Source organism: Etheostoma spectabile, chromosome 4, assembly GCF_008692095.1.
Source record: "Etheostoma spectabile isolate EspeVRDwgs_2016 chromosome 4, UIUC_Espe_1.0, whole genome shotgun sequence".
NCBI lineage: Eukaryota > Metazoa > Chordata > Actinopteri > Perciformes > Percidae > Etheostoma > Etheostoma spectabile.
This window is the reverse complement of record NC_045736.1, coordinates 36,833,131-36,846,717: the sequence shown is the minus strand read 5'-3', so window position 1 is coordinate 36,846,717 and position 13,587 is coordinate 36,833,131. Positions and strand designations below refer to the sequence as shown.

Here is a 13,587-nt window from a genome sequence, read left to right as displayed (position 1 = left end):
CGGTGATTATAAACTGTATGGAAAGGTGACCATTTCCTTCTAGACACCCATTTTTAATAATTTTACTTTGAAAAACAAAATAAAAAAACAGCATGCGTCTTCCGTACTCTGATTTATTGTTATAAAAGTTCAATAACTTTTACACTTAAAGATGACTGGTTTTCCAGAACATTTCCATAGCATTTATCCAATTGAAAATAAGATCTCAGGTCAAAAGATATTACACACACACACACACACACACACACAAAACACACACACAACACACACACACACACACACAGTAACGTTTGTCGTTCTCCCAGGTATCCATGACGATGAGTGTGGTTTCCTCTCCATCTACTGTCAGTGTCCGCTGTATGTCCTCTGTAACAGACACAAACAATATTGATTGCTGGATATGATGACAAAATGATTTATTAATCAGTGAACATTGTTAAAATGGGTTCACAGCCTAATTGCTAGCGTCAAGTCTTCTTCAATACAGCATGAGTTTCATTTTGGAAATTATGGTCCCCTTTATTTTCAGAAAGGTTGAAAATCACTGTTAGTTTAGCGCATTTAGCTTAGTGCGTTTAGGTTAGTGCCATTGAAACGATACACAACATTGTCCACTACGCTCCGCCACTTCAATATGGTCACTCCTGGCTTCAAAACTGCAGTCCACAAAACAATGGGTAACATCACTAATGTATATCATTTTTAATATAGTCCATGGCTTGGGCACAGCGGTGCTGTAAACTGAAGCCAACATCAGCATGATAACATGCTCACAACAATAACGCTACACAATAATGTTGCTTCCAGGGTAGCATGCTAGATGCAAACTCACTAATTGCACTAACACACACACACACACACACCACACACCACCACACACACACACACACACACACCACACACACACACACACACACACACACACACACACACACACACAAACACAAACACCACTGAGGCTGATGGGAATGTTAATGTTTTGCATGTTTTTGGTCATAAATAAAACCAAGTGTTGGACACAGTAAAACCTGTGCACATCTATCCGACAGTTGAGATGTTGAGATTCTTCAGTCTGGACCAAAGTGGTGGACTGACAGACGAATCTCTTCATCCCTAGAGCCATCCTGTGAGCATTGCTAAAATAAATAACCAACATGGAGGACCAAAAACAAATCACAAGCTGCTCTTATGTTGGGATCATAGAGAGACAAACCATAACCAACCCCAATTACATCACAGTAATAACATGAAGGAAACAACAGCCCCTGAGTCACAACAACAACAACAACAACAACAGCATGTAAAACTAAAGTGGAGCTCAGTCAACTGGAAATTAACATTGACAGGCTCTGCCCCCTACACCACGTCAGACTCTCATTGGATCAATACAGGTTGTCAATCATGGCCCCAGGCCAATTAACACGTGACACGGGAGCGGGTCAATGATGTCAGGTCAGTCAAGGTTTTTATGTCAAAACACAATCAGACACAGAAGCTGACCACGGAGCTTTCAGGGGCCTGTTGCACGAAAGTAGAATAAAGATATCCAGGATAAGTGAAAAAGCGAGCTTGACTTAGTGTGATCTGCTCATCGCGGCTTAATCGGTTGCACGGCCGAGCCAGGATTAACAGGTGGAGCTATGTCAAGCCAGGGGCCTGTTGCACGAAACTAGGATAAGGGATTAAGCCAGGATATTCAAGTTATCCTGGATGAATTTAGCTTTGACTCGGTTGCACGAAACCAGATTGAATTAAGCCCAGCCAAGTAACCATGGAGATTTATCTTTGCGGCTAGCCTGGTCAGAGCAGGCTAACAGCGGGCTAAGATGAATCCTGGAGTCTCATGTGTCAAATCAGTGCCGTCTGATCCGAAATAAAGTGTTTATTCATGTCTTCTGCATGTGTTTGCTTTATTTTATTAACATCCATTAGCCTACTTGTCACTATTGTCGCGAGTTTGATTTAAACCAACTGGTCTTGACCAGTTGCAATTATATCATCTTGGAATATTGCTACATAATATGTCAAACTTAATCTCCGGAGCGCGTCCTGTAACCTGAAGCTGGACCAATCATCTCTACTTTTACAGAGAGAGTGGACACTGACGCGACCACAGGTCTGCCGTCGGGCAGCGGCCACCGGCCGCAGCCACCGGCCACGGCAGCGGCCACCGGGCAACAGCCGCTCGCCAGGCAGCGCTCGACCACTACCGTCCCACCGGAAAAGTCCCACTCCGCATCAGGGTGCCAGTGCAACCATTTCTAACATTAAACAACTGTAGTAGGGTCTAAATCAAACTCGCGACAACAATAGTGACAAGTAGGCTAATGGCTGTTAATAAAAAATAAAGCGAACACATGCAGAAGACAATGAATAACTGTTAAACACGTTTATTTCGGATCAGAGCGGCAGCTGATTGACACAAGAGACTCCAGGATTAATCTTAGCCCGGCTGTTAGCCTGCTCTGGACCAGGCTAGCCGCAAAGAATAAATCTCCATGGTAACTTGGCTGGGCTTAATTCAATCTGGTTTCGTGCAACCGAGTCAAAGCTAAATTCATCCAGGTTAACTTGAATATCCCGGCTTAATCCCTTATCCTAGTTTCGTGCAACAGGCCCCTGGTCCGAGTATGAAAGCTACAACCACACAAAATGAACCATGGTGAAAAACATTGACGTGTTCCCCAGTGATTCAGAGAAGAGTGATCAATCTTAAATCTACAGTATGTTATGGCAAGAGTTGAGCATAGTTCCCCTAATGTCAAACTTTCATTTAATACATCCTATCAGGTTGGCCACCTGCAACTAAAAATTCTCTAGCGGCCACAGAGCCTTATAAATAAGACATTGTAAAGCCAACAAGATCAGGTGTTAATCTTTTCTTTTCTCTTCTATTTCTACTTTTAAATAACCTGCCACTGCAGATATACAGCAGTATCAATTAGAGCTGTCAATCTTCCTAATCTATATATATAATATATATATAATATATATATATATATATATATATATATAATATTATATATATATATATGTATATATATATTTGTATAATATATAAAACATTAAATGGTTGTTGTGTGCCACCAGTCGGTCCAGGAAAAATGAATGGTAATATCTAATTTGAATATTAAAAATCATATTGAGGGGCAATGTCTAGCTTACCTGGTAGAGTGTGCGCCCCATGTAGGCTGAGTCCTGGCAACGCTGTCTAATAATATATATATAATATACCTATATAATATTGTAATAAAAATATATACATATTAGACATATTTTATTAGACAGCGTGCCAAGGACCAGCCTACATGGGGGCCACACTCTACCAGGTACGCTAGACATTACCCTCAGTAGGATTTTTAATGTTCAAATCTAATTTGAATATTAATGCTAAATGTAGCCAGTTATCATAGTTTACTACACTAATCAGGCTATGCATTGCTGTCAGCAGGTCATTGTTGGTATACGCTCTGTCCACTAGAGGGATTTCAAACATTAGCCTAGAAGGGGGAAACTACATCATTGCATTTCTGGCCCACCGCTTTGTTTACATTTATTTGTACTCTGTAATGTAACAAGTGTAGTGAAGCGGCTCTTTTGTGTCCGGTTTGCACAATGACAGCATATTTGAAAGCACAGCTGAAACAATGTGTCATAAACGTCCCATGGTATTGTAAGTGTTAGCCAACATGCTAACATCATTGATAACTTTGCCAAATGGTTCGATCACTACTTTATAAACTAAGTAGTTTATAAGCAGCTTGTTCCTTGCAGAATGTCGAGTTATTAGAAGTTTATATATGAAGTTCTCTGACTTTAACAATTAACAATAGTTAGCTCCATGGAGCTCCCTGCTAAACTCTCATTAAGAATTATTTGTTGTCTTTTAAGAGTTACATAAACTCACTGTAACCTCACATAGAAGCATGTTTTGAAGATAGACTTATTTCTAGTATGTGTATAGAGTAGTGATGGCCAAATGAAGTTCGTGAACCAGTGGTCTTTATTTTTGAGCCCACTAGATGGCGCTCTGGTTTTAAGAGAAATGCCTTAGGCAGGGGTCTTCAACGTTTTCCAGGCCAAGGACCCCCAAACTGATGGCGAGATGGAGGGGACCCCTAATTTATATATTGTATAAAATGTGTTATATCAAACTGGTCCTATGGTGCCATGTGTGCATTGATGACTGAAAGACATCTTCTGCCTCCATTTATCAGTTTACTACAGTGTGTTGAATTCATGTTAATGTGTATTTAAGACATTTCAATTAGTGGAAAAAATGCAGGGGGGGGCGGGGAATATAAAAAAAAGTCTAATCAACAAAAACTTTCGCGACCCCCATGCAGTACCTCCGCGGACCCCCTAGGGGTCGCGGACCCCCTGTTGAAGACCCCTGGCCTAAGGCATTGCAGTTCAGTGTATTCTCAACACTTTGTTAAACAGAGTGCGCCATCTAGTGGGCTCAGAAAAGAAAGACACTGGTTCATAAAGCTTCATTTGGCCATCACTAGTATAGAGTATATGCTCTATTTCAAAGTATAAACTATTTGTTTAAGAGAACATTAAGTATTAAGGGTTGAACTAGTCGGAGAACCAAATATAACATCCCACCTCCAGGTTGTTCCTCTTTCTCTGTGATCCCAGCAAAGATTCCTGCGAGGCTGGTCTTTCCGACGCCATGGTCCCCTAGCAACACCACTCTGTAAACACAATCTGAGTCGCTTTGCGAGTCGTCGTCCGAGTCCGAACTCCACTGGGCGCGGTAGTGGAGTGACTTGTCTCCAGGGTGGTAGGACGCCGATTGTCCCAGAGGAGGGTGGCTGCGCTGGGGGCGCGGCTGCTTGGGGTCCTGAAGGTCCTGAAGGTCCTGAAGGTCCCGAGTCCAGGACGGGTGCTGGTAGAAATGGGTGGGAGGAACCGGCGTGCTGCCTCGCCGCCGCAGGGGCTTCTTCTCTCTCTGGGTGTTTAGGGTCATTTTGCTATGGTAACGGCATCAGGACAGGACAGACCTGGGGGAGGAGACAGGAGGACTTAGGTTTTAGAATAAAGTCTTGTTCCCAAAAAATATCACTGGCTTTTTGTCGAAGGAACCAGGGCGTAAAAATACGCCATGCCTACATCACTCTGAAGTCTTTAACATGGTTGAACAGAATGGGTGGCTGTGACTCAGTAGGGGAGTGGTCGCCTGCCAATTTGAATGTTGGTGGTTCAATCCCTGGCCCTGCAGACCCATGTCAGTGTCCATGGGCAAGCCCCTAAAGTGTGCGTGTGAATGGTGAAGGTTCCTGTAGTTGTTGAGACTAGAAAACATAATATAAGAACAGACCATTTACAACAACGAAACCCCTCTAATTTAATATCAGTCTCTATGAAAAGATAAAACATGATGCCTTTTTTTGAATTTTTTGTCCATTTTCTAAGACAAAGTAGACACTGCGATGTAGAAGTGTACTCCAAGGTGTGTCAGTACACTGTGACATCACTGTTGGGTGTGGCTACAGGTGCAACAGACTGGAAACTTTCAACCTAATTGGGCTGAACTCACAGGGTTAACACAATAAAAGGGCAAGTACAACATCATGTCTCAGTTTTAAGACATTTTTTGTTAAAAAAGATTATCCTTTCGTCCAATGGGATTCTGGCATTAACCGAAGAAAAGCTTTGGTGGCGACAATTTGACCGCAGAGAAGTCTTGAGGAAAAGATTTTCATTTGTTCATCACTAAATTCTCAGGCTTCTTAAACCTCTGATCCAACAGTGACTTTAGTACAAAAAAAGAAATCCCAAGGCTGGCAGAAAAGATAAAATAAAGTTATTCCTGGTTGATAGGTGTCATGGAAACTGTAAGAAAGATAATATGATAGAACAGAGTAACAGAGGATATTTTTTCCAATACAGCATTTACACTGAGAGCCCATCCCTTTACATATATGATGACACTGAGCATGCTTAGTATTGTGCTGTAAAGTTACTTTTAGTCGGATTAGACAAACCTACAGTGTTATTTTATGACACGTTATCACATTTATGTGATATCTTTCTTTTTAAATAAAATTGTCTGTGTTTTTTTTTTTTTTTTTTACAATTAACAATATAGACAGATTCAGGTTAATTAACTCTAAACATAATTTTTTTTTAAAACATTAAAAACGATGATGATTTGGAACTTGAGTCCCAAATTGAACCCTGGTTAATAGAAACTGAATGGACCCATGAGGATCTCTAGTATGCATAAGAGAGCACAGACACACAAACAAACCTCCTACAATGAATAATTCAAGAGTTTAAAGGTGCCAAGTACAATAGTCAGATAGTGAGGGCGAGTTAGACCAGCTCAGTGCTCCTGTCTTTGTGCGTAGTTAGTGAACCAGTTAGTTATTTTGGGGGAACAATACCAGCTTAAAAATCCTGCAAAATGACTCTCTATTTAATAATTTCTCCTTGTAAATCCACAGAACTACAAGCACTAGACCGTCAGGAGGTCAAAGTTCAAGTTTCTCATCTACAGTAAAATATCACACAGTATACACTGCAATAGTTGAAAAGAGTCAGCGAACTACATCATGTCAGACGCTTTTAGTGAAGTAAAAACAAAAAAAACTACGAGAAATGTGTTATTTCCATTTTCAAATTCACATGTGTAATGTATGAAAACCTTTTTTACCGATGCCATGGGAAAAGTCCCGAACTGTTCCTATATGTAAATGTAACACATGATATTAATTGTAAAATAAAGGTTTTTGGATGTTAAATGGCTGAAAAATATGTGCTGATATATTTGGTTCCAGACATTAGGACGACATGATTCTTTTGTAAGAGTGTGAGCAATAGATAGATACAGTAGAGTGACTTACCGTGCACCCCCATGAACGGTCCAGTGTCCCTGCAGCCTCAGTCTCGCTGTCTCTTTCAGTGTAACAGTACCCTGGTTCCACAGTAACCCGCCTGGAAAACAAAGTTCCACAACAGCGTTAAAAATTCAGCAGTGGAATCACAGAGTTATCTACCTCCCTCCCTCCCTCCCTCTGTGTGTGTGTGTGTGTGTGTGTGTGTGTGTGTGTGTGTGTGTGAGTGTGTCAGAGCGACAGCAGAGGAGAAACAGATAACTGTAGAGGGAGTGTTAGTGTGTGTGTGGTGGTGTGTGTGTGTGTGTGTGTGTGTGGGGGGGGGGGTTATCAGTGTGAAGGGTTGAGTTGGTTTAGGGAACATGTTGGTCACTTCCTGTTTGGCTTCATGAAACAGTTCAGTCAGGATGGACTAGTTTCCATATCAAATATTATAGAATAATGTGTTATTTTTTTTCAACAGGGCCTAAAGTCAGATCAAGGATGAGCTTTCTAGTCAAGATTCTTTCAGAAATAAGGTCACGTGGCCGGACACCGGAAGGGGGGAGGGGTGTGTGTGTGTGTGTGTGTGTGTCAATTTGTCTCAATTTACCCTGCAGAGATCTGAGGAGCAGTTCACCATAAAAGTTAATAATAATACTAAAAATAACATTTTATTTGTAATGCACTTTGCATTTAAGACAAACCTCAAAGTGCTACAGGTAATATTATAAAAGCAAGGTAAAAACATCAATTTAAAATATGTATAAATAGTGCAACAACATTATTGTGCAAGGTTAAAACTCATTAGTTCTGCAAAAAATAAATGTTTTTAGTAAGTATCAAGGATATAGACTAGCTAGATTGTGAATGACTATCTGGAAAAAAGATAGCGGCTGTGGCTCAGTGGTAGAGCGGTTGTCTGCCAATTGGAAGTTCGGGGGTTCAATCCCTGGCCCTGCAGTCCTTGTCGAAGTGTCCTTGGGCAAGACACTGAACCCCGAGTTGCCCCCGGTGCTGTGCATCAGAGTGTGAATGTGTGTGAGTGTTTATCTGATGAGCAGGTGACACCTTGTATGGCAGCCCCGGCCACAGTGTGTGAATGTGTGTGAATGGTGAATGTATCGTGTATGATGTAAAAGCGCTTTGAGTAGTTGTTAAGACTAGAAAAGCGCTATATAAATACAACACATTTACATACCAGTTTAGCTGTTGAAGGATCAGTAAAGTCCCCCTGTTTCTGTTAGAATATGTTCTTGCTGAATAGTTTCGAGGCAGGTTAAAAATCAGCTGTGTAACAAAGCAGCAATCTACCTGGCTGTTATAACTCTTCCCTCTCAAGTATCTTCTCTCCTCTCTTCCCCCTCGGGTTCCACATCGGAATCCCGATATTTCCAATTTTAGCTTAACGTGGTTTAATGTAGGCTAGTACCTACAACAATGATCAATGATTACCAAATCTCTCTCTCGTTTTGCTCCTCAAAACCACTGAACACTGTCAGAAAAACAGAAATTTGGTGATGATTGATTCTTTAGGTAAATTAAACCACATTTTAAAGCTTTTTCATGTAATGACTTATAAAGCCCATGAGAATGTTAAAGCAATACAAATGTAAAGCAGAAACGCTTGATGTCAGATAAGGTGATTTATGACAGTTTTCAATGGTTCCAGGGAGAAATTTAGGAGAGAATAGCTCCGTCTGTAGGGAGTTGGGTTGGGTTGGGAACAAGGAGGTTGCTGGTTCAAGTCTTCGTATGGAACAAAGTGTGGCGTGTGGATTTGTAGCTAGAGAGATGCCATTTCACCTACTGGGCACTGACAGGTGGTCTTTAGCAAGACACTGTAGCCCCCCCCCAACTGCTTGGTCCACTCATTACTCCATTTGTGCATAAATAAGTCCTGTGCATGTGTGTGTGTTTCACTGATTGCCTACTAACAAAGCAGAGTGTATATTGCAATTTACCCACTGGGGATCAATAAACAGTAATATAATAAAATATTCAGACTTTGATTCAGTCACACATTTGATAATCATCGATTATTGATTTATTCAAGTACATTAGCAAGCTACAGGGCAGCGTCCTTTAAGAAAAAAAGAGAAAAAATGAATGCGCCATTGTACCCAATACTTCTGGAAATGGACTTCTGAATGCGTCTGTCCGCACCAAACTGCCGCCCATGCAGATGGTGGTTGGTGGCGTGTCGGCATTTTTTGCTGCTTGCTCATCCCATTTTATCATGGAATATTTTTAATTTAATGAATGTTACACATGAAGATCAAGGTGGTTATGGTTAGTCCTGCTCAGCCTTTGAAAACAGCTGTCCAAACTCAGGAGCATTGTCAAGTCTGAGAAAATAACAATTAATACAAACTGAAGGAGTGGAGATTTTGGTGTTTACCAGGCAATGAAAGGCAATGGCAGACTCCAGTGTTGGAGACCAAAAGTCAGGCTATCTCTGCTCCTGCTGCACAGATTTGAACCATTCTTCTTTATAATCTGTCTCCTCCAAAATCATCATAGTAGAAGGTCTACCCCTTTAACCTTGGGAAGCCCTCATGGTATCAACACAATCTGAATGTAGAAGGTTTTCCACATCTCATCCTTTGGGTTTAGCATGAGTATCATTCTTAATTCCCCCCCTCCTTTTTTCTGGCATGATCTGACATGGAAAACTAGATTAAAGAGAAACACACATCACTTCCTCTGTGTCAGTGTGAGTCCACTTACAGACACTCAACACATCCCAGATGTTTAGGTTGCATCCACCCACTCAGTTCAAAAGGTCAACATTTAAGAGGAGTTTCCTCCCAGATCACCATCACCTCGTCCAATCCAGTGAGCCTAAAACACAGTTCCTTACAGTTACCAGCCCAGAAGACAATCCCTGATCATCAAGTCCAACTTCTTGCTTCCAGCTTCAGCGGCAGCTCCATCGCTCCCTCTGCAGGTGGACTCATAGTACTGATCAGCTGAGTTCAGATGGAGTTTCTTTGTTAGTTTTTAGGTTCTTTATAAAACGGATTCTTTGTCCTGGATACATGGTCGCCATTAGTAGTTGTAGAAACCCAAGCTTCAAGCCCCTGAGGTGCCTTTCCACAGGTAGAGTAATCAATGCACTTTTTCCTTTTTTGATCAATGAAAGTCCAAGTCACATTTGCAATTAACACCATTGGTTCTATTTATTTCCATGAGACGTAAGTTAATAGTCCAGGCAAATTACTGCTTTTATGTATGCTTATGTGGTGTTGCTTTGCGTGTGTCAGGGTGTGTGTGTGTCGCAGTGTGGTCAAAAACTGTATGTACTTCTGGGTTGCACCGGAGGAACCAAAGATTGGTTCCTATTTATACTAAGGGCACTAATTGGCTCTTACAGTAGTTCTACTAGCATTAAGAAAAGTACTGTTCACTATGCCCTACCTCCCCTTTGTTAATATTATGTCTGTTGAGCTTTCCATTTATGCACAAATGTACAGTTTACAATTCAAAATGGCTTCAGACAGAATAAAGCAGCTCCTACTTTTGTATTCATTATTTTATAAAACACTCTATTAACATGAACTTTTTTGACTGTTTTATCCTTCAGAAGTCAGTTTGTATTTGGATGTTATTCATTTCAAAATAAAACCACTTGTCCTACTCTTGATTCTTTTATTTCTTTCTCAAATTGTGACCCATGGTGTTGCTCTTCTTCCCATGATGCACTGCAGGACGCACCCCGAAAGAAGAGAAAGGCATGGTGGGATGGTTCCGACCGCTGAGGGCAGGGGTCGTCGGTACGATCCTGATTGGCGGGAGGAGGAGGAGGAGGAGGAGTGGCTGGAGTGAAGGACATCAATGTATTACAGAAATAATGGATACTTTAAACTTTTTGGATATAAATAGGAATGTGATTTTTGATCCACGGGCTACGGACGTTTTTTCTCACCTGCAAGAGGAATCGCAACAGTGATCCCTTTCTACAATTTGTTTTTGAAGAGAGTTGCAAGAGCTGCTGAAAGAGAGAAACAAGTCTACATTAAGCTTCAGTCAAATTTTCATGAAACCTAAATCAATAAGTTTTGTCAGAGCTCCAAATATAAAAGGCTCCATATCAGTAATATCTGATATTGTGCATAAACCTGCTTCCTATCTCATTTCCAGCAGGGGACTCCACTGGTTGCAAAATAGGAATCTGTGGGAAAATGACCGTACTTTTAACTTGATTAATTCAGTAAAAAAATGTCATAATGACACTGTAAGTAATGGCTGTGAAATCTCCAATTATTTCCTTTAGATTTCACAATAATACTACTGTATATGATTTTACAGTAGAATGCTGTAAAGTCTACATTACAACCGTGTCAACATGGTGTGTAATTGTTAAATATAGGTCAGAACATGGGTGATTTTATTAATGCTGCTAATATTAAATCACAGAGATACAGTATTTAAATTGTACAGTGATTAACTGTTACATTCTGTATTGCCATATACAATACATAAAAACATTGCTCAACCCTTATTATTTGTACAGTAAATAAACCAGCACTTGAAATCACAGTGTTTAATTAACATTTATTGCAAGTGAAATCATGGTAATTGAAATCACAGTATTTAATTAATACTTATTCTAGAGTAAAACAAGCAGTACTGTAAATACAACTGAAATCACAGTGTTTAATTGTTTTGTATTTTGTATAACACATATAATACTGTAAATGGAAGTGCGGTACCTTTACTGTAAAAATAATTTATAGTAACTTGCTGGCCAATTGTTGCCAGTAAGTTACTGTTAATGTTACGTTAAATTTGTTACAGTGGACTTTAGGGCCTCAATCACTAGTTTCAAGTCCTCTTCAATCCAACATGCTGTTCATTTTGTAACTTATGGTTCCACTGATTTTGAAATTGACAATAAAGCAGGGCATGCGACAGGGGCGTCGCTACACACTGACCTGTCAATCATGGTAGAGGCTGAGCAATGCATTTACCCTGTATGTCTATATCCTATATGTCTATATCCGACACATTCTACTTCTTTGATTGCTTGACAGAAATTCCACCAGATTCACTCATTTATCCGTTGCCTTGGGCTTCCTTTGAGTTGGAATTTTAAACTCTGGTGGATTTATGGGGACTGTGGTTACCTGGTCCTCTGATCTCTGCAGGGTAAATCCAGACAGCTAGCTAGACTATCTGTCCAATCTGAGTTTTCTGTTGCATGACTAAAACAACTTTTAAATTCTCACATGTTCCGCCAAAACAAGTTCCTTCCTGAGGTTATTTTGCAGCGACACAGTGGCTTCTACGAATGCTTGGCACCGCCCATGATGATTGTGATTGGTTTAAAGAAATGCCAATAAACCAGAACATGTTTTTCTACCTTCCTGGAATGCTGTGAGACCTCCACCACAGCGCTGTGGAGGAGGGCCTGGCAATGCGAGACTTACCCGCTGGTAAAACGCCAAATTTTAGCCAGTTGAAATTTGGTAACTATACCTCTTCAGCATTTATCTTATAGCAGCACCATTGTAATTTATAGGTCCAATCGACAATTCAACTCCTCTCATTGCTTTTGAACTCATTTCAGTACTTTCAATTAAACTGACCCAAAATTTATCGGCCACTCAGATTTCTGCCACTTCTACTTCTTTCAGTTCTCTCAATTTAATTTGACAACACAGTTTTAGATCTTTTTGGTGATTTAATGGCAGGTGTGAATTCCACAGAAATGGATTTTAAAATCTAAAAAATTGAAGACGATTGAACTTCAGATTTTCAACGTTTTCAGTCTTTCAGGTTCGTTTCAATAACACCTACAGTACCTCTATTGGGAAGAGAAGCTTCTGTGACAAGTTCCGGGTTGGCTCCAGAGTGTGATCCGAGTTCTCCTTCAAGATCCTCCATAGGTTCTGCCGGAGGATTGTCTCCAAGTTCCTGTTCAGGTTCTTGTCCGGGTTCCACCTGGAGAAAGACTCGGTCCAGCAGGCGATCCAGCAGCTGGTTGAGCTGTTCTGGCTGGGATCTGATGGTCAGGACACGAGCAGGTCGTCCTGCTGAGATCTTCAACTCTGTTATGTTTCTAGGGAAACAGAAACCAAAGAGATGCTTCAAAACTTGGAAACGCGTTGGCTCAGCTGGTAGAGGCGCCCATATCTACAGAGGACTAGTCTAGTGTCCATTCAAATTGATAGAACCTCTAATCCAAAAAACCTCACGCTTGACACTGTGATTCCTTGGGTCCCACGCATTATATGTGTCATGACATAGTTGCATCCCCCAGCAATGATAGAGTACCTAACGCATCATTTGCTAACAGCTAGCTATTTATGGCCAGGCTAAATTCCTAGGAAAAAATGCCTTAATTCCAAAAGTTATACTGCTGATGCTTGAAAGTTCTGCGGTCTCCGAGCAAAGAAAATTGAGCTTTACCCAGCATGCTGTTCATGTAGTGTGTCAGTAGGTTTCCCCTTTTGTAAAAACTACTACTACTACTAAACTGTTTTCTTAACCCCATTCAACCTTTCCTGCTGGATGTCTGACCATGCATAAACACCCGACCCCGCACAACAGAGTTCATCATTCTTCTGTCTCATGGTCTCTTAATGTGATAATATTATAGGTAATGTCCCTGATAAATGAACAATAAATGTGCTAAATTAGGAACAATCCAGACAGGATTAGCATGGCATCTGGCAAAAAAATAAAGGATTACATTCACAATGATGAAGCATCACTTTTCATTGAAATGTGACCTTTATATATTCTCACGCAATTGGTT

At 40.7% G+C, this 13,587-nt stretch overlaps 1 protein-coding gene across 2 annotated transcripts in view; it reads right to left on the bottom strand.

Annotated features, from left to right (window-relative positions):
- rem1 (RAS (RAD and GEM)-like GTP-binding 1) overlaps positions 1–7,064 on the bottom strand; it is a 12,735-nt gene extending 5,671 nt beyond the window's left edge. The window contains exons 1-2 of one of the 2 annotated variants that reach the window (XM_032514806.1): positions 6,855–7,064; positions 4,612–5,009 (exon numbers count right to left, since the gene is read on the bottom strand). In XM_032514806.1, coding sequence (XP_032370697.1) covers positions 4,612–4,975 — 364 coding nt within the window. In that variant the 5' untranslated portion in view covers positions 4,976–5,009; positions 6,855–7,064. The remainder of the gene's footprint in view (positions 1–4,611; positions 5,010–6,854) is intronic. The other variant, XM_032514805.1, reaches the window with a different exon arrangement.
- Positions 7,065–13,587: the final 6,523 nt, after the last annotated feature.